Source organism: Lissotriton vulgaris, chromosome 7 (assembly GCF_964263255.1).
Source record: "Lissotriton vulgaris chromosome 7, aLisVul1.2, whole genome shotgun sequence".
NCBI lineage: Eukaryota > Metazoa > Chordata > Amphibia > Caudata > Salamandridae > Lissotriton > Lissotriton vulgaris.
The window spans coordinates 314,269,246-314,294,059 of NC_141695.1; the positions used below are offsets into that span (position 1 = coordinate 314,269,246).

At 44.2% G+C, this 24,814-nt stretch overlaps 1 protein-coding gene across 1 annotated transcript in view; it reads left to right on the plus strand.

Moving 5' to 3' along the window:
• LOC147701456 (chaperone Ric-8A) overlaps positions 1-24,814 on the plus strand; it is a 348,728-nt gene that overhangs the window by 219,921 nt on the left and 103,993 nt on the right. Inside the window, exons 5-6 of the mRNA XM_086930133.1 lie at positions 9,835-9,985; positions 12,065-12,160. Of these exons, the coding sequence (XP_086786259.1) occupies positions 9,835-9,985; positions 12,065-12,160 (247 nt within the window). The remainder of the gene's footprint in view (positions 1-9,834; positions 9,986-12,064; positions 12,161-24,814) is intronic.

Consider the following 24,814-nt stretch of genomic DNA (forward strand, 5'->3'; position numbering starts at 1 on the left):
AGATCATTGTTCTGTATGTGGTTTGTGATCTGATTATTTACTAGTGCCTCCGCAATTTTTGCAACATACGGTAACAGCAAGATAGGGCGTAAGTTTTCTAGGACTGCTTGGTCAAGTGCATTGGCATAGAGTAGAGTGGTGTAGAGTACAGAGTTGGAGAGTGAAGTGGTGTAGAGAGCAGTGGTGCACAGTAGATGAGAGTGTTGTAGAGTCCAGTCGCACAGAGCAAAGTGGCGTAGAGTACAGTGTTGCAGAGTAGAATAGAGTGCCATAGACTGCAGTGCCATAGTGCAGTGGTGTATAGTAGAGTCTAACAGAGTAGTGTATAGTTGCGTAGAGTGCAGTGGCATAGAGTGGAATAGTGAGGCGTGGAATACAGTGGCATAGAGTAGATTGTTTCAGAGTAGAGAGAAGCTGCGTAGAGTGCAGGGGCATGAAGTAGAGTGCAGTATCATAGAGCGCAGTGGTGCAGAGTACATGAGAGTGTCTTAGAGTGGATTGGTGTAGATTGCAGTGGCGTAGAGTGGAGCGGTGCACTCCCTCTGCTTGTGTTTTTTGATCGCTTAATTTGCCGTGCTCGTTTTGTTTACCACTACAACACTTGTTTGCCTTGCAGTGATTGTATACATACATGCGTTCGTCATTGCCAGTTGTTTATTGCTTTTGCCCCAACCTGCTATATTTTGTTTCCTTACTCCCATCCCGCTTTGTTTTGTTGCTCGGTCCCACGGCCATGGGTTGTTTGTTTAATCAGTCATGTGCCGGTTATTGCTTGCCCCTCTCATCCCTTCAGCAAGGCACAAGATACTGCTGAAGCGTGCAATTATGTAATTTCCAGTTGTTTATTGCTTAAGCCCCGCTTTGTCTTGTTTCTGGTTTTGCAGGTGTAGGCACAACTCTCTAGCCTCAGAATAACTGCATGTAACCATGGAGAAAAAACAATCATATACAAAACAACAGGAGAGAAAAAGGGATTTCCACTATGTGGAGGGGAATACTCCTGGTCCCCTTTTCGATCAGGTAAACCAACAATAGGAGGAGTATCACCAAGAGACCACTCAAAGTCTCAAAGTTTTAGGAGAAGTTGCACAAGAAGGAAAGTTATCCTTTCTTAAGAAGACCCCAGACTCACCAACCTAGTTGGTGACATGCTTCATCATCGGGGTCCCACCCGAATAGCTGAATGCCATCCGGGTGTGCTGCGATACCTGATTACAGTGAAGCAGGTTGTTTTTGTGTGTGAGAGTGACAAAGTGGGTTAAAAATTGGCCAGATATAACTCACTGAGAAGACTTTATTCTGGAGCAACTGGACAATGTTAAACATTGATTATATACCTGTTCTGGTTAAATTGACCTCTGGTATCTATAAAGTGGAAAAAAAAGTGCTATAAGAGGTCTACATGTTTCAACCTGTAGTTGGTATTTTCAGGTTTTTGTCAGGACCAATTGTGTGAGGCCCCTGCGGTGTACACGCGCTAAGGTGTACCCTGCCCTTGATCATTTAAACCTAACCGTGTACTTACAGTTGGGTGCCCATTTCAAACTAAAATTCACAGCGTTGTGTGCCTCATGGAAGTCGGGGTCGTAGTGCTGACTACATTACACAATTGTGCATTTGTCAGTCACCGGCTCTTGCGCCTAAGGTTCGCCGCCACTCCCCACGGGGAGGGACCATCGGGTGGGATCCCTCTGATGAAGCATGTCACCAACTAGGTTGGTGAGTGAGGGGTCTTCTTAAGAAAGGATAACTTTCCTTTTTGAGCAACTTCTCCTAAAACTTTGATGCTTTGAGTGGTCTCTTGGTGATACTCCTCCTATTGTTTGTTTAACTGAAAGGACTATCATGCTGCTGGTCTCTGCATTTGCAAACTTTCAGAAGACTGAACACAGAGAACTTTGCCAGAGGAATAGGCTTCCTTTCCGTTCATTCAAAAGTTATTTTCTGAATATTTTTTAAACCTCAAGCGTTTCATTCAATATTGAGAAATGTAAATATTTCTTCACCTTCTGACACGTGACAAAGTTAATTAGATCGATTCTCTCCCAAGATTCGGGGGAAGTGGGGTGTTGGATTTCTCCAACTGTTTTGGTAAGAGGTAACCGTAGATTCAATGCTACCATCAAGTATCTGCTCCATGACGGTGTTGCGTAATATCTGATATCCCCTTGGAATTGTGCCCCCTGCTCTTCGTCTCTGGTCGGAAATAAAACTCCGTCTGAGCATTGCCTGGCAGAAGCAGCAGCAGATCTCCCCTCAGGCTTAGTTAGTGTATACAAGTTTCAAGGGAGGCCAAACTCAAATCAGGCTAATAAATCACCAGACACTTGTTAAATACTTCTGCGGGTCTCCTCATCTGCTTCCTCCTGTATTTCTCTCCATCTTGTGTACATCACTCCACATCCCATGCTGCTCTCTTTCTTGTGAACTGTCTTCCCCCATCTCGCCTTTGTATACTTTACACTCCCTTACACTCTTACCTTGTTGCCCTCCAACCCGCTCTGTTTTTACTTATTAGAGTGTCTGGCAGCAAAAAAAAAAGCAGCCATGTGATTTTTTAAGTGTATGTCACTGCTTGTTCTGTCTTCTTCTTCGGTGCCTGGATCAGAGCTGCCTTAGAGTTTGCTTTGTGGTCTCATGATGCTGCGCTCAGGTCTCTATTACCAGAGCGTGAATGGAACAGTAATGATGATTACACCACAGTAATTTTATGTAGTGATGCAGAGCAGTGCTTGGGTTGTAGTGCTGGGGCATTCAGGATTATCCGACTGTTTCAGCCTTGCTCTGCACAGCCTGCCACTTAACTTTACATGCAAGATGCCTCTCTACCTCGAAGTACAGGCAAAGCATAGGCGCTTGATAATCCTGGTGTTGAATTGCAGTCTCACCAGTCTCTTACTGGGAGACAGCTACGGTATGCCCATCAGAATACTCCCTCGACTACAGCCCACTTTTACCTGTGTGGCCACCTGGCCCTTTTTAGGTCTCGGGCCTAGCGTACACTGCACAGCAGTGTCGCGTAGCGAGAGTCCTTTTCCTGGGGTTTTGAAAATGGACCTAGGAATTCCACACAGCTCGTGCGTGTTGTTTCCTAGGTCCATTTTCATTGGCCTTTGCGTGCGTGTATTTTTAAAACAGAACACACAATAGCCCATGGGCGGTCGCGTAGCTCCGCGCACCAGAGGCCATATGTCTTCAATTATCACGCCCGTCATGGCTGCTATAATTAAAGACATATGCTCGCAGTGGCGCGCGCGCACCACTCGGAAGCTTCTTTTTTTTTTGGGATCCATTTCACGGCGAAGCAACTAAACGCTGATGTCTTTAACTTACTTGCTCCTTTTTATTTTTCCTGCTACTTCTGCTTAATTTGTGCCTCTGTTGTCCTGTTCTCGTTTCTGCCCCATTCTGCTGCCTTTTGTTTCCCCCTCTTGCCTTCTGTACCCCAGTAATCTCCCGCCGCTGCTCCCCGGCTGAAGACTTTCACCACTCGCGGGCGTGTTTTTTTTTTTTGCTCCGCTTGGATATTTGTAGTTACACAAACTATCACTGCGCGATGACGACGGGAAGTTATCGGGTGTGTTATTTGGGGACTGGAGCGAGTTTTTGTTTTGCTTCTTTGGAGGCACCATAAATAAATGTAACAAAAAAAATTTTTTTTTGTTTACTTTCGATTCGATTATCTTGGCCTGCAAACCCTTAAATTAAGAGTAAACGGAACTCAACTGAGCTTTCACCTAGAAACTGCGCAGTAAAATAAAAAGAGAGCAAGGTCAGAGAGCGGATGTATGTACGAGCCACGGCGAACTACGTCACTCCAGGTACACCTTGCAGAAACAATGTGAACATTTGTATGGGAGGGGCGGGTGTGTAGTGAGCTCTGAGCCACAGGTCCGCTCCAACCCAATGATCAGTGCAGGGCTGTGAGCCAGCTGCGGATGGAACCAGTGCGTGTCTCAGGTCCCTCTCATCTCACGCAGCGCTCCACTCAATGGGGCCTCAGCCCGGTTTTTCTTGCAACCAGTGTATCACTAACTCTTAGCCCGGGGTAGCACAGTGCAACCTGAAAATCCAAATCACATGAGCACCGCAATGAGCCTTCTGTCAACTGAATTGTGCCACCTTTGTTTTTACTTGTGCGCTTCTCATAATTCTCAAAAATACATACATCATCAAAGCTTTGAGGTGTTGCAAAGTTCCATGTGAGTTGACCATCCAGGTAAAATAAGAACTGACATGAGTTTTCTGTATATCAGTTTAATTTGTGCTGAGCAAGGTATGCACTCGGACACATACTGGTCGCGAGTTACCGGCGTAAAGGGAAACATGGCAGGCGCTCGCATACAAAACACTCATGAGTTACCAGTACCAATCAGAGAGAAAACATGCACAAATATATAAGGAATATGGAAGTACACCACATTTCGCAATTAGAAAGCATCAGTCGGCCAGCTCTGAAGGGACGGGGAAGCCTCCACTGACGGACCGTGCACTGCAGAATGTCATTCATGATTCTACGCCTCGCCCACGACATGGACCCTCACTTTAAGGCACTAAAGCCACTTTGCCAACTCACGCCGAAGAACCAAGCGAACTGTCTGTGTCAGACACGGGAGAGGGGCGCTTCTGTGAAAGTGGCGCCTGCATCTGGAATTTCCTTCCCTAGAACATCTACACCCCCTCCAATCTAATGCTCTTCATAACAGGTCAACCTTATCCCCCCACCCCTCCACCCTCCAGATACAGGCGTCCATCATCATTTCTGCATAGTATGTAGCCTTCCAGTGATCAGTGCAATGCTGTGCCGTATCAACACAATAAGTGTAATGACCATGTCCTGCCTCTCTGCACGGCTCCCAGGATACACTCAGAGGAAGCGAGACACCGGGCCAGGGACACGGGAAGCTCTGCAAGAGCCTTATGAACCTGAATGCTCTCCTCTCTCGTTCACCTACGTTGCCTGTCCCAGGAACACTCAAAGGAAATTCAATTATGCAAAGCCTGCAATCATGTTTTTTTTTGTTGCAGTTTTATATGAAGCGAACTTCAGCCCAATGCATTGCGAGAACCAGACCAGTTACACGTTTTTAGGAAGGGGGCTAGCAAGTGATTAATCCAGAACCAATGGGCGTTGAGCCAAGACTGCAGGCCACCTCATCTTTCAAAGAGCGCAGAAGGCCAGATTTTTCTTTGGCCACTCGAAGTTAAGGTTTCATTTAGCTGCGCAGCTAACTCCAGATTCACGGGACTTTGTGGATGAGAATGGCGCTGTGAAAGTGTAGATCACGTCCAGGCACAGGTGGAACCAGACGAGCAACCATGTTCAAGAAGTCCTGATACCCAAAATTAGCGCTGGTGCTCACCACGGGCACCTGCACAAATTAAGCACTGTTTTACTCTCTGCCGACCGACATAGAACTTAACTAACCATGTCTGTGGTCATTGTCCGAGGACTGGTTCTGGCTTCCACAGTACCCAGTTAGGTCTCTCTAGTGGTTTTCAGTAGCAAAGTAGCCCCCCCGCTGCCCCACCCCTTCGCTCCACTGATTAGTGGGCTTCAATTTGAGGAATAGAACAAGAACAATGTCGGGGAGGGAGTAGCCCAAAACAAGCCCTAGCCATAAACCATGGCAACAATATTTATACAGAAGCAAGGAAATGCAACGTTTGAACAACTTATTAAAACTAAAGCACATGCACGCCTGATAACCTTAGTAGAAAACGTATCTTTTCCAGATAAAATAATTTCAAAAAGGACAGTTTGCATTCGATCCGAAGGTTTGGTGGAGTAGAACTGTTAATTCTCCTGCTTAGGATACCCAAGTAAGCAACAGGTAAGTAAGCAACAGGTAAAGAGGTTCAAACGGAAATGATTGCCATGCACTCACACTCATTTTGAAAGCCGATACCTACACCACATGCAAGAGAAAATTAGCCTAGCTGTAAAAGATCTGTATCGCTGCTCACACTTGCATATGTGTTTTTTTCTGTAAACATCGCATGAATTGCCCTCAATCAACGGCTGTCAACTTTCACACAAAAACTAGAACCAAGTTGCCAACTTCCCAAATTATTTAATGTACATATTAAGCTACATTTGCTGTAGCTTTGTGTCTCTAGTTTCCTCTTGTAACGTATCGTTTGCTACCTCTTGTATTACGTTTGCTCGATACATGCACAATTGTCACTATTGCCTTATGTAACGTAACGTTTGCTTTTGTAACATGCTCGCTTTTAATTTTCCTCATGTTTCACTACTGTTCCTATTGTGAAGCCCTCTGACACCTTCGGGTAAAGTCTGAGCTATATAAAAATGCATAAAATAAATAAAAAGTTATGGGGTGGACGTAGGACAGAAGGGTCAAAATTGCGTGAGGTCACTTCAGCTGGGTGAAACAAAGTTCATGTTCCCTGTTGTCTGTCCTGAGTCTAGGAGTGACTGTGACAATGGGGAACTGGCACACATTCTTAGATATGTTGCAATGGGTCTATAGGTGGCTTCATTGCCTCAGTTATACAATCTGCAGAATAAAGGGAGGATGAAGAGTCCTCAAAGGGGGGAGTATGGCGTCTGTCAGATAAACTTGCATGCACATATGATATGGCGAAAGTTGTGGGTGTTTCCTGTTATTTATGCTGTGTGTCTGCAGTTGGGTCTTTTTTTTCTTTTCTTTTTTTCCTCATTCATAAATATGCATTGCGGGTTGAGTGATGATGTAGGCGTTGCGGGTTGAGTGGTGATGTAGGTGTTGCGGGCTGAGTGGTGATGTGGGCATTGCAGGTTGAGTGGTGCTGTACGCGGTGCAGATTGAGTGGTGCTGGAGGCATTGTGGATTGAGTGGTGATGTAGGCGTTGTGGGTTGAGTGGTGCTGTACGCGGTGGGGATTGAGTGGTGCTGTAGGCTTTGCTGGTTGAGTAGTGATGTAGGCGTCGCGGGTTGAGTGGTGCCGTACGTGGTGGGGATTGAGTGGTGCTGTAGGCGTTGCGGGTTGAGTGGTGATATAGGCGTTGCGGGTTGAGTGGTGATATAGGCGTTGCGGGTTGAGTGGTGCTGTACGTGGTGGGGATTGAATGGTGCTGTACGCGATGGGGATTGAGTGGTGCTGTACGCAGTGGGGATTGAGTGGTGATGTAGGTGTTGGGGGTTGAGCGGTGCTGTACGCGGTGGGGATTGAGTAGTGATGTAGGCGTTTGGGGTTGAGTGGTGCTGTAGGCGGTGCACGTTTTCAGCAGGCACACTCCTCCAGCCGTCAGTCCACACTTTCACCAGGCACACACTATCCGTCATTGCACGCTTCACCAGACCTACACACCACCAGTTGTCAGTGCACGCTTTCACCGGGCACAAACACCACCAGCCATCAGTGCACGCTTTCACCGGGCACAAACACCACCCGACGTCAGTGCAGGCTTCCACCAGGCACACACCACCAGCCGTTAGTGCACGCTTTCACCAGGCACACACACCATCAGTCGGCAGTGCACACTTCCACCAGGAACACACACCACCAGCCATCAGTGTACAATTTCTACAGGCACACACACCACCAGCCATCAGTGCACAATTTCTACAGGCACACACACCACCAGCCATCAGTGCACACATCATTTGTTATCTTATCCACAATTAACTATTGTAGCAATCGCAGTATGGCACACTTTACTTTTAAACATATTCATCTAAAGCGCAGCATGCCACCATTGCTACAAAAATAAATACAAATTTTTTTGGCCTACAATTTATAGACTTTTGTTGCAGTTGGTGTTGCAATATTTAGCAATACCATTAGCTCAAACTTAATTAACCTGAGACCTATTGCGTTGTAAATGCTTGTTATTGTGCGGTTTTTGCTTTTCTGTTCTGGTATTTTTCAGCACTAAAGTCGCTGCACTACTTATTTGCCAACCCTTACTGTGCATGTTTTTTATGTATTTATTTTATGTACTAATACTTTGTAGTGTTGTAGTTTGGAACTGGAACCTAGGCAGTGATGGGAACACTGTGCACATTAGTGAAACTAAATCACATGAGAGTAAAGTATCTGAAATCAGGAAATAATTGTCTCTGTACCTTCAGAAATGCAATTGGAAAAACAAAAGCCCCCACTAATTCCAAGCATTAATACAATTTCAGAAAAACTTTTGAGGGGGCAAATCCCCAGACCATTAAAATATTTCCACCTGATATTCAGATTGTTAGACCCACTCTGCCTATAGTTTATTGTCCACTACTGCTTCTTGGGGGCTTAACATTGGAGATTATTGTTGGTGTCTAAACCACTGCATTGTGAGCGACCTCTTGAATGTTTGACTCAGACAAATAGAAAGGTGGCTTTTGTTCGGTTAGTGTTTTGAGATAGAATAATTGGATGGCTTTCCAATATGTCGGTACTAGAGACCAGAGTCAAGATGTGTTCAATACTGCGGTCTAGAGATCTTGTTGGGTGTCATTTAGGCAAGTGTCCGTGAGAATCCAATTTCCAGTAGTTCTTCTTTGGACTTTATGTATATATTGATTAATAAAGGCAGAGTCTTGATATATTTTACTGGACATGATAATCATTTTCCTTTCACAGTATTGAGTGTATTGCAGTCAGCCGTCTTGAATTGTCAGTGAGATTCTTTTGTCCTGTCTAACTGCAGTATTTGTGGATATTCACTAGTCTCCTTTAAGTGGTCCTTGTTAGCTGCTTATTACAGTGGTGCTCGGTCTTGAAGCGTTATCCCTTGGAGCAGCTTCTCTTCAAAAGCTACATACCACAGTTCTTTAATAAACCCAACAATGGAACAACACAACACTACACACAACCACGTTATGTGTGACGCACCTCTCCAGGCAACACGTCTACCCTCCCAAAGTAAGACTTGAACTACGAGCTCCTCACTCTCTTGATGTGCATTTCCACTACCCCGGTTGTCCCTAAGGGGTGATCCCAATGATCAAAGTAAAATTGTTTTGCCCACTGTGGATTGCACCACCTCATATAAGTAACAAAAACAGAATGTAGTAATGGATTGAGAAATGTCCATCCAGTAATAATCAGATTTCAAGTTTTCTTTTGATCTTCTTTATTCATACAAATTTCATCAGGCTGCCTGATGAAATTTGTATGAATAAAGAAGATCAAAAGAAAACTTGAAATCTGATTATTACTGGGTGGACATTTCTCATACCACAGTTCTTTATATGGAGCTTATCCACTAACAAACTGAGAAATCAAAGCAACGATTTTTGTTGATCTGCAGTTGAGGACCCTGAGTGTTGAGGGCCAGGAGGCATAGGAGCCCCTGTTATTAATAGAGAAAATAGTGGAACATCAACTGCCACTCCTTGGGGTACAGGAGGATCTTTGGAGGTTAGTCAAGGGGATAAAACCTTAGTAGGAATAGGCACACTTCTGACCAAAAAAAGATTGCTAAGGACGGGAGATCAGTAACACCACACCCATGAAGGTTTGGCTGAGGGGGGTGGGCTGATGTTCAAAGATGGAGGAACCAATTTTTCAAGCGAGAGCTTGGTTGTGTAAACATGGGGAAATTTGAGAGCCATGGTAGGATAATCCTGTATTCTATACCACCTTTCTAGACTGTCTAGCGTGGTCAAATGTGAATGTAAGTGTGCGGCACGATTGCACTTTATTTTTGTGGTGGAAATGCTTTGCATATATAATCTGCCGTTTGCAGGAAAACCAATTAAAATGTTTTTTTTTTTTTAAATAAGAAAATTAACCGAAGGTTATTGTAGCCCTGCTGGCCTTTCATAGGCACCTTTCTGGCTGATTTCCTGTTTACACCTAGCCAGTCTGACATGGCTCCCTTCTTTCCTTGTGCAGGCACACAGTTAATCTGCTTGTCAACCTACCTCTGATGTGCCTGGACGTGCTGTTGACACCCCGGGTAGAGCATGGCTCTGTAGAGTACATGGGCATGAATATGGACACTGTGGAGGCGCTGCTGAATTTCCTGGACCGACGGCTGGATAGGGTCAGTGAATGCCATGAACCGGTGCAAAGGGGCAGGACTTCTAGCTCATCACTGCCCTAAAGAACAAAGGACACACAAGAAATATACAGGGTCCTCTGTCAAATGTAGACACACCTGAAGGCTCAAACATATACAGAGGCCCTTAAGTAAGCACAAGACAGACATAGATGCACACACACAAACACACATGCTCCCTGCCCTTACTCTTCCTCCCCATTTCCCCCATGCTAGAGTCAGGCAAACAAAACCATCTTCTTGACACCCACTGGTAGGTTAGGCACACAGATAGCCCTTGGCCAAATGCAGGAGCCTAATTAATTCAGGGGGACTCTCAGATGCACCAAAAATACTTCAGGCCCACCTAGGGGGACCCACGGACACTTGAATGTGCCTGCAGATTCTCATAGGGCATTGCAGTGCCCCAAGGCCCACGTAAAAAATCTCAGACAGTCACAAGAGGCCTAAACGTGGGCAAAAGTCTCAAGTCCGGCTGTGGAGCATACACAGATTATCTTGAGGCTCATAGAGGTGGCCAAATGGCACATGCTGGAAGTTCAGTCCCACAGGGGCCACAGTCCTTCATGGGGAATGGTGCACATGAGAAGCAAAAATATAAATGGGAAAGATCATCATTCACAGATTTGGGGGGCTTTGGATACACCAAGAGATATCACAGGTGTTCCTCATGTGTTGAGCGTGTCCTTTAGATATACATCTGAAGCCAATAGATCCCTAGGCACAAAATGTGGAACACAAGTCACACATACATATATACATACTGACACCCAAGTAGACCCCTCTCCACCAACAGATAAAAAATAGCCATGGCATACAGAGCTTCCAGGCACATGGGTGGGTCTGATTCATTGCTGCCTATCAGACGTGTATCAAGTGCTCCGAACTGGCTATAGATTGTTCTTAGACACATATAATGGCACTATGAGCGACACATAGCTGCCTTAATTTGTACATAAACAGCCGTAGGCACATACACGAGGAAAGTATGTACCTTCGGCTCATAAAGAGAAAAGTATGGGCCACAAACCCTCACATTGTACACTAGGGACCTCAGACCTACATGTGGTATGGTAGGGGCCCCAGGCCAACACATTTGATAGTAGTGACCTTAGGCATACACTCTGTGCACTGGGGAACTCAGACCCACACATTGTATATGAGGGACCCAAGGTACACAAATTGCATGGGGAAGGACATAAAAACATGTAAGGAAGATTGGCTCTCAAGAACACATGGAATACAGCATGGCTCTTCTACACGTATATGGGACAGTGTAAAATTCAGGCACAACTTAGTAGAGTTTGGTCGTCAGGCATTCTTAATAGACAGACTGCAAATTTGCTGGGACTAGTAAAGACTATGGACATCAGCAAGACATATGGGACAGATTACACCTAAGGCATACTTTGTTTGCAGTAGGAGCTTAAGATATACAGAGGGTATCCTATAGACCATGATTAATATAAGGGAGAGGCGTGTGAACCTCAGAAACATACAGATGACTGTGGACACCACTAGCAGACAATGGGTGATGAATGGTCCTCATGTAGTTAAAGGGAGCAGTAGTACACAGCATATAGTATGGAATGCAGGCGCCTATATAGTATGGGGTCTCTTCTGCAAAGAGATAACTTGCGGCCCTTAGGCACACAAAGGAGACAGAGTTGATATTAGGCAAACATAGAATACCCTATGTACCCCAGCAACGTATAAGAAACATTACGGAACCCAAGCATATTGAGTTGACTAGGGACAAAACACACAATCACTCGCTGGCACATAAGTGTGACAATGCATCATTTATGTAATGGAACAGTATGGGAGTGCTCCACAAATAGGAGACAATGTGAACCTTTGGCATTTATAGGGAACAGTGTGAACCTCCGGCATACACGCTAATAACACAGCCTATAGGCACAAAGGAGACCATATAAACTGCAGGCACCTTGGTTCACATTACGAACAGTACGGTCCTTAGGCACATCTCAAAGACCTTGTGATTACTTGCACGTTCACGCAGAACATTGATGTTTCAGTCTGTGATATGTTCTTTTCCTCTAGGGCCACAAGCTTCGTGAGACACTAACGCCAGTGCTAAACCTGCTCACGGAGAGCTCGCGTGTCCACCGGGAGACTAGGAAGTTTCTGCGATTGAAGGTAAGTCCATGCAGGCACTCTACATTTATAGGTCTGGCTAGAAAGCTTAGCTGTCTGCTGCATATATTGTTTAAAATATATGTCAGTGGACTTCAGGTCAGTACCCTTTAACCACTTAAGTTTACGATCTTGCCCTTGCAACACCTCCTGATTTGCATAAGCAGGTAGCATGATGTGCATTGCTCATGGACTAACATGAGCTCATGCATGGAAGTGGATTGTACATCCTGGATGCAAGCTCTAGCAGGCTGCTTGATTGTGATGTGCAGTGACTTCTTATAAAGGGTCCTTGTTTTAGAGGTAATACATTTAGGTTTGTATGTGTACCAGGATGCACCAGGATCACCATGTCATTTGGGATGATTCTTTGCAGATGGTGTTGTAGATAAAAAATACATTATGATTTAGAGTATGGCATATGCAGGACATCAGTGCACTCTAATTAGGGTGAACAAGACCGCTGCTGATTTTGTTTGGCAGATGTTCTACATCTGTCAAACTCTAAATCCACTCCTTAGTGCCCAGATAATGATATTCCAAAATTGTAGACTAAACTCTAGGAAGCTCAGTTGTCCAGTGGGGCAAATTCTTCCACCACTATATAAAACTGGCTCCTAGTCCTGCAAACACTTGTTCAGGAAGGCAGTCTGGTCTACTTCTAAGTGGTGCAGGACTGAGACAGAAGGCAAGAGTTTTAAGGGTTAGCATCACAACACTTGCATCAAGAAACCACTCAGTGAAGCACCCAGGTCAATTTAGGTAGATCAAAAATGATGTGTTTAAAATAGGAGCAAAAAGACAAAAAAACGGATTGGTCACTGCAAAGTGATACATTTTTATCAAGACAGTCCCATTCGGTATGACTTCTCCACACTGTGTGGAGAATCAATGATGGCTCCTGTGCAGTACTCCGAGGCATATTCCTTCTCCAGTCACACAGCACAACTCAAACCTCTGGCCTTCAGTCAGGATGGAGGAACAGGGTAAGAGTCAGTTGACTTGTGTAGGCAAGCACAGTTCAAAGCTTCCAAACTTCAGAGTTCCTGTGGGTGTGTCTCTGGCTTCCGGCTCCACAGCAGATAATACGCCTGGTCTTACTGAGTCTACTCAAGCCAGTTGACTGGTCCCCCACCTCAACCCAGGCTGCCAACCCAATCCTTGGTATTGACTACAAAGTCCGCACCATCCTCTGAAGAGTCCCCTTTTGCAGATATCAGTGCACAGTGAGTGTAAGTTGACTTTGCCACTCATTTTCCAGTTCCAAAAGTGAATCCTCACAAACAAGAGTGCTAGATCTGTTATAACTAGTCAATTGGTTCTGATTTCCAACAAAACATGCAAAGCTTGGTTAGTGTGGAAAGCACACTCCAACCCACAGTTCAGCATTTTCTGCCCACTTCCCATTTCTGCTCCATGCAAGGTTATGGGCCTGGTTCTGTGTCCTCCCTGGTCAGATGTCCAGCTGTGCTCTCTCTACTTGGAACCGTCAGATATCTGATATCCGTTGACTAACTTAGTACCTCACTCCCTTTTGAGGGAACCTGTGTCCCAGTCTCACAGGTGACAGGCAGCAGTATGCTTTTGTCAAATGCAATGCTTCGATCTCCAAGACTATCTGATGCAGCACCTATCAGAGTTAGGAGGGAACACCCTTATTTATTGTATTTTATTTATAAAGTTTTATATTCTAATACTCCTCCACCCACGATTTATTACAGTCTCAGTTCAAAGCTTTTAAAATGTTACACTCGTCATGTTGAAAAACTGGGCTGCCCTTGTGTAGCCCACTTACATTGATTTCCTCCCACGAAATACCAAGACTCAAAGATCAGCTGACCTCTGACTCCATAAAGAACAGGTTGAAGATGCATATCTCCCCATTTTAGCAGCTTTACTGATTCTCTGATTGTTCTCTGTAGGAGTGGGCTACCCTGTCCATTCACACCGCTCTCATCTCATCTTTGGGCCTCCTAGGAAAATGGCTGTCACCCCCTCCTCTTTAGGATTGTCGACGCTTCTGAGGTTGTGCAAAAGGTAGCAGTTCTTCTACAGTTCTCTCCTGCAGAGAGCAACCACGTTTTGTGCCTGAGAAACTGAATACATTAACTTTGACATCATACACCATTTTTTTGTTTGATCTTTTTTTATGGCTTTCATGGTTATACAAGGGACATTTCCTTCCTATTATTGAGTATTGTTTCATTACAGGGGTGCAACATTGACATACATTAAGGGCATTCAGTAGAGTCTGCAACATCTAATCAGTCGTTTACATTTATTGATTGACAGAGTTCATGCATTTCAGATGCACCTGTTATTCAAAGAGAGGAGTGCGGCGGGGGAACCCCTATACATAAATCAAACAGCCATAGATACCGGGAAATTGCTATGTGTCATTACAACTATCACCATCCCATGCATGTGTTATATGGGCGCCCATGCTGATCATTATAAGGAAACTGCACATCATGCATCTGTGGACCAAAGAAGAAAACTGAAGATTGAACACAGGGGAAGGGGTCTCTATTGCCTCCTGTGGTGCCTCGCTGCCATAGAATAAACACCTTCATTATACAGTATTGGGGTATCTTTCATAGATGTACATGCTTAGAATCATCCCCGCCGACGAGGTGGGAGTCTCGCGGTACAATAAAACATATACATTATAGTCATATTAACATTATACCATAGGCTACAGTGTAAGGAAAAGTCACTTCAATAGCCTATCTCAGTCTTTTTGTAAAAAGGACCAAACTTGGAAACCAGCAAATCAGGCAGCAGCACCCTCTAGAACCATCCCCACAGAGAGGCAAACCCTCAGATTTTCTACCGCACCTCGTGTGTTAGGGAGTCTGCTCAGTTTTTTTCTTTGGCCTTTATTTCTGAGAGAAGAATGTCTGATTCTAAGAAGAGCTTATTTTTGGCCTGATCTTCCTGTGGGAAGAAAAGACTTCACTTTGAAGACCCACATAAAGAGTATATTTGTTGCCTCTACCCAGCACACAAAGTCAAAGACTGCAGGATCTGCAGAACCTTGTCTGCAAAGACTTTGAAGGATCTTGAAGGATGCCTGCTGGTTTGACTGGAGAAATTGAAATCATCTGAAGGGGTTTCTGAAGGTGAAGGAAGTCAAGTGTCCCCCCCCCCCCATCTCCAAGAAAAGCGATAGATCTGGAGATCCTCCTGAGAAAATGAGTAAGACCTTAAAAACTTCATCTTCTGAAGCAGGTCAGTCCTCCTCTCAAAAAGAGAAAAAGAAAGTCTCTTCTGAGGAGAAATCTAGAGATAAGGTGAAGGTTTCTCATAAAACTACCTCAAAATCTCTTCAGGACCCTCCGTCGAAAGCTAGAACATCTTCGTCGGCGAGGAAATCACCACAAAAGGTGAGTGGATCTTCAGCGTTGAAGGAAATTACACTGTCGACGAAGTCTTCGTCGACAGCGTCGTCGACGAGAGTCACTACCCCGTCGATAATTCACATCTCGTCGACGCCTGCTTAGTCGTCGAGGATCCCGGCGACGAAGCTTCCACCGTTGTCGACGAGCATCCCGTCGACGTCGAGCCCACCGTCGACGACGATACCGTTGATGAGCCCACCGTCGACGACGACGACACCGTCGAAGAGCCAACCGACGACGACGATACAGTCGACGAGCCTGCCGTCGATGACCTCACCGTCGACGATCATTATTCCCTCGTCGGCGAGTCCACCGTCGATGACGACTTCAACCATGACATCGACGACCACATCGTCGACGATGTCTTTTCCGTTGACGACAACCATGATCACAACGTCGGCGATGCCAACTGTTGCAGCGATTTCAGCGGAATATGAGTCACCTTTAGCATATATTTTTGCTACTTTAAGGCGTAAAAAATCCTCGCCTTTGCAATTTACACCTATTCTGAGTTCTAAATTGTCGTCTAACAGGCAATTTTATCATGATGTGTCCCACATTTCACCTTTGCCTCCCAGCCATTATTTGGAGGAATCTGAAGATGATCCTTATGGGCCGGCACCTGACCCGTCACAGCTCAGGATAAATTATCAATAGGAGTAAGAAGAAGAGTACTATGAACCATGTGAGTCGTTGAGAGAACCTCAAGAAGTTTTTCATCAAGAACCAATGGTTCAAATGCCAGCAGCTTTGCTACAAGACCTTACAGCAATGCTTAAGGACTATAAAAGTAGTTTTCCTCCGCCTCCACCTCTTCCTCCGCAGCAAGTTTCTGCTCCTGTAGAGATGCAAACTGTTACACCTGCAATACCAGATTCTAAGCCCCAGGTGACCATACCTTCATAGCTTTTGCAAGACGATGATGTTAACACGGCAGCAGAGGACGGAGAGATTCCTAATTCACCCACTACCGTAGATGAATGGGACGAATATCTGATCCCAGATCCTGCTTCACCGATTCCACCTGCTGCAGACACTCCTCCTGAGGACATAGGAGGGTTTCATACCATTATGGAGAGAACATCTACAAGATTTCATCTGACTATGCCAGTGCAAAAGACTGAGTGTTTTTTGTATGATTTTAAAGACCTAAACAGAAAGACCACACGTTCTATTCCCATAATTGATCACATATGGGAAGAGGGAGTAAAGATCATAAACTCCATTCTCTATTCCTGCAATTCTGCCTCGAATTGACAAAAAGTACAAGGCGCCGGATTATGCTCCTGCCTGCCTTACACGTCACCCTAAAGCAGACTGTAATGTCTCAGTCCGCGCAAAGAAAATCTCGGAATCCTTCCACTCCTATAACCGCTCCCCCTGACAAGGATGGATAACATAGGAAAACGTTTTACAACCATGACAGGCTCTACGGTCCGAGATACAAACTGTTTGGCCATTTTGAGTAGATATGACCGGCAATTGTGGTCAGATATGTCGCCATATATGGAATATTTGCCTGAGGACAAAAAGATAGAGGCAAGGAAGATCCTTATGGAAGGAGAAAGATCGGCTTCTGAAATCATAGATATTTCTATGGATATAGCATCTCTTGGCTTTCGTCAACTCGCCGGAGTAGCTACTTTAAGACGTCAGGGCTGGCTTAAATCCACAAATTTTCGCCCTGCAATCCAAACTAAGATCCTTGATATGCCTTTTGATGGCGACCTCCTGTTTGGAAAACATATAGATGATGCTCTACAAGATATAAAAAAGGACACAGATACTGCAAGATCGTTGAGTTCTTTACAGTATCTTAAAACGCCCTTTCGTGGAGCAAGGGGCAGAGGATCCTACTCCTTTCGTGGGGGTTACCAAAAGTATCAGCAGCAAGGTAAACAGGGTCGTTATGGATACAATTATCAACAGCAACAACAGAACTACAGGAATCCTCTGGCAGCTCCCTATAGGCAACAAGGCAAGAGAATTCAATCTCAGGGCAGAGATTCTGCCAGAAGGCAGTGACAATCCTGTTGCGCCTGCACCAAATTCGCCACTACAATTCAAAATTCCAATAATTTCACAGTATTTCGACAATTGGAAGAAAATAACCAAGGACAAATGGGTATTGGATATCATAATATTTGGACACACCCTGGAGTTCACCAAATTTCCCACTCCTCATCCACCTCCTAAAGAAAAATCCACCACATCTTTCTCTTCTCAGGAAAGAGGTGAAAGCTATGCTTTCAAAAGGGGCAATAGAGAGAGTTCCTCATTCTCAAATAGGAAAGGGATTCTATTCTCGCTTTTTCCTGATAAAGAAAAAGTGAGGAGATTGGAGGCCAATCTTAGACTTGTGGATGCTGAACAAGTACCTTCAGAAGAAATCCTTTCGCATGGTAATACTCCAGGATATTCTTCAGCTTCTAGATCATGCGGATTTCATGACAACCCTGGACCTCCAGGATGCATACTTTCATATCCCAAGCATCGAAGATTTCTAAGATTCACGGTGGCAGGTGCACACTTCCAATTCAGAGTACTTCCCTTTGGCCTATGTTCGGCTCCACGGGTCTTTACCAAATTCTTAGCTCCGGTAGCAGCGCATCTTAGGCTGCAAGGTGTCCAACTATTCCCATACCTGGACGACTGAATAATAAAGGCTCCATCCTTTCGCAAGGCTTCTCTTGCAACAACAAAATGCCTGCAAGTGTTTCACTAACTGGGTCTATCACTAAATACCCAAAAGTCAAGCCTTTTTCCGTCTCAAGTAGTACAATTTCTGGGAGCAAAATTAGACACTCTTCAAGACAAGGCATTCTTGTCCGCAGACAGGATATCTCGCCTTCTCTCTCTGGCATCAGAACTTCTAAGAAGAAAGTCTGCTTCAGTGAGAATGATCAAATCTTTCCTGGGGATTTTATCGTCGGCAATCCTGCTAGTGCCTCAAGCAAGGTTAAAAATGAGGCCACTTCAAGAGGAGCTGGACAGCCAGTGGCTCCAAATCTCGGGTTCGTTCGACGACATAGTGCAAGTGACTCCAGTTCTGAAAGAAACACTTTCTTGGTGGAGGAGTTCCAAGAATGTCTCAGTAGGGCTCACTTTTCAACTTACAATTCCAGATTATATCATCACCACAGATGCTTCCCTAGAACGTTGGGGGCCCACCTTCAGGGCCTCAGCATAAGAGGGAAGTGGTCTAAAGCAATGGCGAACATGCACATCAATTTTCTGGAACTTCGGGCAATTTCACTAGCCCTGCAATCTTTTCTTCCCCGGCTGCAAGGATCTCCAGTTCTCATCAGGACCGACAACACCACTTGTATACATTATCTAAACAAGCCGGCTGGTATGAGGTCTCACATTCTGTCCCAAGAGGCTCAGAACATCTGGAAGTGGCTTCTCTTGCACAAAATAACAATCAAGGTGGAGCATCTACCAGGAGCACAGAACACCTGGGCAGATTCTCTCAGCAGTCTTGCCACGAATGGGAACTGGATCAATCTGTGCTGGACAACATCTTTCAGAAGTGGGACAAACCGAATCTGGATCTCTTTGCCACCAAGAGCAACCAGAAGTGCCAAGACATGGAACTCCCTCCCCATCCACCTTCGGCTCACCTTCAGGAGACAGCTCAAGACCTGGCTGTTTGAGCAGTAGCGGCCCCCGTCCCCCAAGCGCCTTGAGACCCTTCCGGGTGAGTAGCGCGCTATACAAGTGTTTTGATTGATGGATTGATTGATTTTCAAGCTGGGAACCGGAAAAGAGTTCCCGGGGGAACGTATTCATGATGAGGTGGACGGGAATCTTTGCTTACGCATTTCCTCCCTTTCCTCTAATCCCGAGACTTTTGCACAAAATGAAGAAGGAACCATGTTGCATGATTCTGATTGCACCGAAATGGCCGCGTCAACACTGGTTCACTGAACTTCTCCTTCTCTCCAAGTACAAGCCATTCCACCTTACGATACAGCTGAATCTGCTATCAATGAGCGAAGGGCAGATTCTTCACCCTTGCCCAGCTCAACTGCAACTCTATGCTTGGTTCCTGGACTCACAGATTTCCAGGAAGTAGAACTTCCTCAGGAATGCAGAGACATTCTAGACAGAGCAACAGCCCCTTCTACATTGGCGACCTATGCTCTAAAATGGAAAAGATTCTGTCACTTGTGCTCTAATAATAATCTACATCCATTGGAATGTTCTCCTGATAAGGTGCTACCTTATTTGTTGTCACTCTCTAAATCTGGCCGAAAATTATTTAGCCGCTATTTCTACATACAGAAGGTCTTTAGGGATGGCGTCACTTTATTCTAATCGTCTCATTAAACAGTTCCTGAAGAGACTTTTCAGAACTTTCCCTCCTATTAAAGCTCCTCCTCCAGAATGGAGACTAAATGTAGTTATACAGCAGCTCATGAAACATCCATTTGAGCCCATTCATAAGGCTGATATTAAATATCTCTCGTGGAAGACCGCTTTACTGTTGGCACTCACTTCTTCCCGAAGAGTCAGTGAGTTACAGGCGTTCACTATACGACAACCATATTTGAAATTCACTAATGATTACGTCCTTTTGCGAACTAATCCCACATTCATACCTAAAGTTTCAACTTCGTTTCATCTCAATGAGCCTGTAGTGTTGCGGACATTCTTCCCCAATCCGTTGTCTACGGCGGAGAAGTCATTGCATACTTTGGATGTCAAAAGATGCCTTAAGTTCTACAAATCTCGAACTGTGTACTTCAGAAAATCTGATCAGTTATTTCTCTTGTATGGGGGCCCCAAAAAAGGATCAGCTATCTCAAAAGCTACCATCTCAAGGTGGATTGCATCTTCTATTCAGTTCTGCCATTGCAAAGCAGGCCATCCATTGTCAAGCAAGCCAAAAGCTCATTCTACCAGGGCAGTGTCCTCTTCTACGGCATTGTTTGCTGGAGTGTCCTTGGACAAGATTTGCCGAGCCGCAACCTGGAAGAGTGTACATACTTTCACTCTGCATTATTGCTTGGATCTGGCAACAGAAGCTGAATCAACAGTTGGACAAGCAGTACCACGAAACCTTTTTAGATAAGTTAAGCCTGATGGCAAGAATGTGTTGTAACTAATGTTGTAAAAGTTCTCTATTTGATATGACCATTATTGTGTGTGAGTATGTATAGAATTAATAGAATATAGAAATGTTTGTGAATGTTGCATTGGTTTGACATGGTATCTCTTGAACTTCTTATGATACCCATCATCCACTATGCATATAAGTGTTATTTACTGCTAGCTACTCTGATTCTAAGCATGTGAATCTATGAAAGATACCCCAATACTGGATACTAAAACGAGTTACTTACCAGTAACTTCAGTTATCCAGTATTGGTATCTTTCATAGATTCACATGCGACCCACCCTCCCCCACGGAGAGGCTTACCTTATCATAATGATATACTACTGTCACTAGTGCTACGAAAATCTGAGCGTTTGCCTCTCTGTGGGGATGGTTCTAGAGGGTGCTGCTGCCTGATTGGCTGGTTTCCAAGTTTCGTTCTTTTTACAAAAAGACTGAGATAGGCTATTGTAGTGACTTTTCCTTACACTGTAGCCTATGGTATAATGTTATTATGACTATAATGTATATGTTTTATTGTACCGCAAGACTTCCACCTCGTCGGCGGGGATGATTCTAAGCATGTGAATCTATGAAAGATACCAATACTGGATAACTGAATTTACAGGTAAGTAACTCGTTTTCTTACCTTGGAACACTTATTAGCCATGTTATACATATTGCAGAGTGTGTTTCAAAGAGCATCATAACTGTAAAGACCAAAGTTTGTGTGAGCGTGTTTGTTCCTGTGCAAATTACATTTTGGTAGGGGTGTCAGTGTTACCCTCTGGAGCTAGTTCTGATTGGAGCACTACCATTATTATATCCGAACTGTATGAGGCACCGGGTTGTCCTCCTAAAAAGGGCTATTTCCTCTGCCCTAGCCCAATTGAGCATGGAATGGAACCAAGCCTCCAGGAACGGGAGTCGCTGGATTTCCAGCATCTTGTGAGAAGTCGTTTGGCTACCACCAGACCAAGGCCCATACATCTGGTAGTGGCCCTGTGTTGTTTGTCTCTGGTGAACATCCCTAGTATGCAAGCCTCCCACGTGCTTGGAAGTGTTCTATCAGTGCATGCAGACAAGTGCTGAATCACTCCCTCCCTGTAGTTTCACATGTGGGACACAACCATAGCATGTGTAAGATGTGGATGTGATAAAAACTACAACGTGGGCAGGACACCATCCTGTCTGTGGAAATAGTGGTTCATTTTTGTCTGTGGAGAGAGATGCTCTGTGTAGTATATAATATTGAATCAGTCGGAACCTTGCATTCCGGGGGACTAATGTGGGGCTTGCCAATATCATAGTCCATTCTTTGGGTGTACATGGACGGGCCAGATCCGCCTCCCAGTGGTTCCTTAGAGATGTTAAATCTGTTCCTGTCCAACAGAATAGTGCACACATCAAAGGTGAGTGCATCCCTGCATTGGGCACACCTTTAGTTCTTCATAGAAGACTCCAAATAAAAACGTTTGATCATAGTTTGAATTGATTTATTTTTCTGTTTTTCAAAGGTTTTACTTCCATTCAATATTATTTATTCATATCAAATGTGTTTGCCAAACAATTCATCTGTGCAATACATTCTCCGTGGGATTATTATAACCTCTCCAATGCATTTCCGGCTAATTGAGCCTTTGTCAAGGAGCTGTAGAAACGCAAATAAACCATAATGTGTATCATTAAGAGGTTCACAAAACATAACGGTCATAATGTGCATTACATTCACAAATTTAAAGGTGTGGTAGATACACATGCTGGTCATCATTATTAAACGAGTATGTTAGTGCCTAATCGGTGATATGTATACAAATGCTCCCGTATGGTAAAGTGCATCATGCATCGCGCTAAGCGTTAAAAATGCTTACGTAAGCCGGTTCTTGATCGGTTCACCGACTGAAATGAAATTAAAGTAATGAGTAAAAAATAACGACTAGTGGCTTCACGGGCTAGCGTTATAAAAGAATAATAATGGTACCAAAAGTATTTGCGGTTCAACCGCTGACTTACTTGCAAGTGGTTTTAGAGGTTAAGTCCGAACGGGTTTCAGAGGCTCGATGTTTACCAAAGCGCTTCGGTGTGTAACAAGCTTAAAATCGCGCGCGTTAAGTGATGGGATTGTAAACCCGGAAGTGACGTCGCGTGTTGAATGATATTAGGGAACGATCTGTGCAAGCGTGTATACAATGTGGCGGCCATCTTAGACTAGTGTATTTGAAATGGTAATATAGTCAGATAGGGGCAGAAATTACTGATTAAATCTACATAACATTATGCATACATATAACAAATTTTAAAGTAGGCAGCAGAAAAGTATAATGCATTAGGTCCCACCAATTTGGCGGTTCATTGGAAACAACTGAATTCAGTCCTTTCATTAAGACCGAATGGCTTCATGGCTTGCAATCGATATATCCAGTTGATTTCTCTTTGGAGTAGTGTCTTATTGTTGTCTTTACCCTCGTTTTTTTCCACGATCTTCAAGACCAAGAATTTGAGTTGTGCAATGTTATGTTGATGTTCAAGAAAATGCATTGCAATGGATGATTTTACATATTTGGTCCGGATATTTGATTTGCGTTCATTTAAGCGTGTTTTTCTTTTTCTTTCTGTTTTCCCGCACTGACATTGTTTGATACTGTGTCCATTCATGGGGTGGTTAATGGTGTTACCTTTAATAACATTGTTGCAGCTGTTGCAGTTTAAACATGGTTGGGTTCCTTTAGGCTCTATTTTACTCTTTGGTTCTCTAGAGAGGATTTCTTTGAGATTATTATTCCGAGAGTACGCGAATATTGCGGGATCTTTGAATATATCGTTGAACTCAGGTTCTAGTGTAAGGATCCGCCAATGTTTTAAGATGATCTAACTTATAGGCCTTGCTTTGTCTAGAAAATTTAGATACTAGTACAATCCTGGTATCTTCCGGTTTAGTAGTTCTAGTTCACGCTTTCTCTCTGGTGATTTTAGATACACGATTTTCAGCTTCTTTAATAGTATCTTGTGGGTAGCCTCTTTCAGCAAATCTTGTACCCATCTCTTTAATCCGATGTTTACATATTTCAGGGTTGGATGTTATACGTTTAGCACGTAGCATTTGAGAAAAAGGTAAGTGTCGTTTGAGTGAGCCCTGATGAAAACTGGAAAAGTGCAACGTATTGTTACGGTCTGTTTTTTTCCGAAAGAGATCATTTTCAAAACCAGTGTCAGTCTTTTTGATTAGCACATCTAGAAAAGTGATTGTGTTGTCATTAATTTGCCATGTAAGTTGAATTCTGTTGTCTTTAGAGTTTAACTCAGTGAGAGCTTGTTCCAAATTGTTTCTGGTATCCTTCCAAATGAAAAAGAGATCGTCAATATATCTGACAAATAACTTTAGGTTCTTGTTCCAATTGGGATTCTCAAAAATGTTGGTGACTTCAATTCTTGCATGTAGATATTCGCGTACATGGGCGCTGCACAGTTACCCATGGACATACAGATAGCTGCAAAAACCATTTGTTTTCATATGAAAAGTAGCTGTGGTAAAGGGTATACATCATAAGTTCCATGAGAAAAGCTTGTATGCTTTTTCAATTGCCTCAATTCCTCCACCATGGGGGATGGATGTATATAAACTGTTTACATCTGTTGTACATAGTATCAGTTTTTCCGCTTCTTGGATTTTAAGTTCAGACAATTTAATTAGGAATTCTGTCGTATCTTTGCTGTAACTTCTCATTTGTTTGACGATTGGTTGAAGATAGCGATCCAAACATTTTCCAACTGGCTCATGTGAGGAGCCTCTGGTGGATACTATTGGCCTGAACGGAGTGTCTAGTAAGTTTTTGTGGATTTTTGTTCCTGTCTGCATGCGAGTGCGTCCGCAAACGATCTCGTGAGGTGGCCCCCTGTTCCCATGACATGTATATACTGAATCATGAGATGTTTGTGTTCTTGTGTGATGCCACCCCAGTGTTGTCGCAGCGCGCCAACCCAGGAAGTATGGCTACAGAAAAGGCCCGGCGAGACTCCCTCTTCCTGCATTAGGTTCTCATATGTCATGAGTGTGTCATCATTATAGACAGTACCCACTGTGTGAATGCCCGCTTAATGCCAAGCCTCAAGTTTGGCTGGCCTTGTCTTCCTGTCTTCCCCTGGGCATTCCCAATA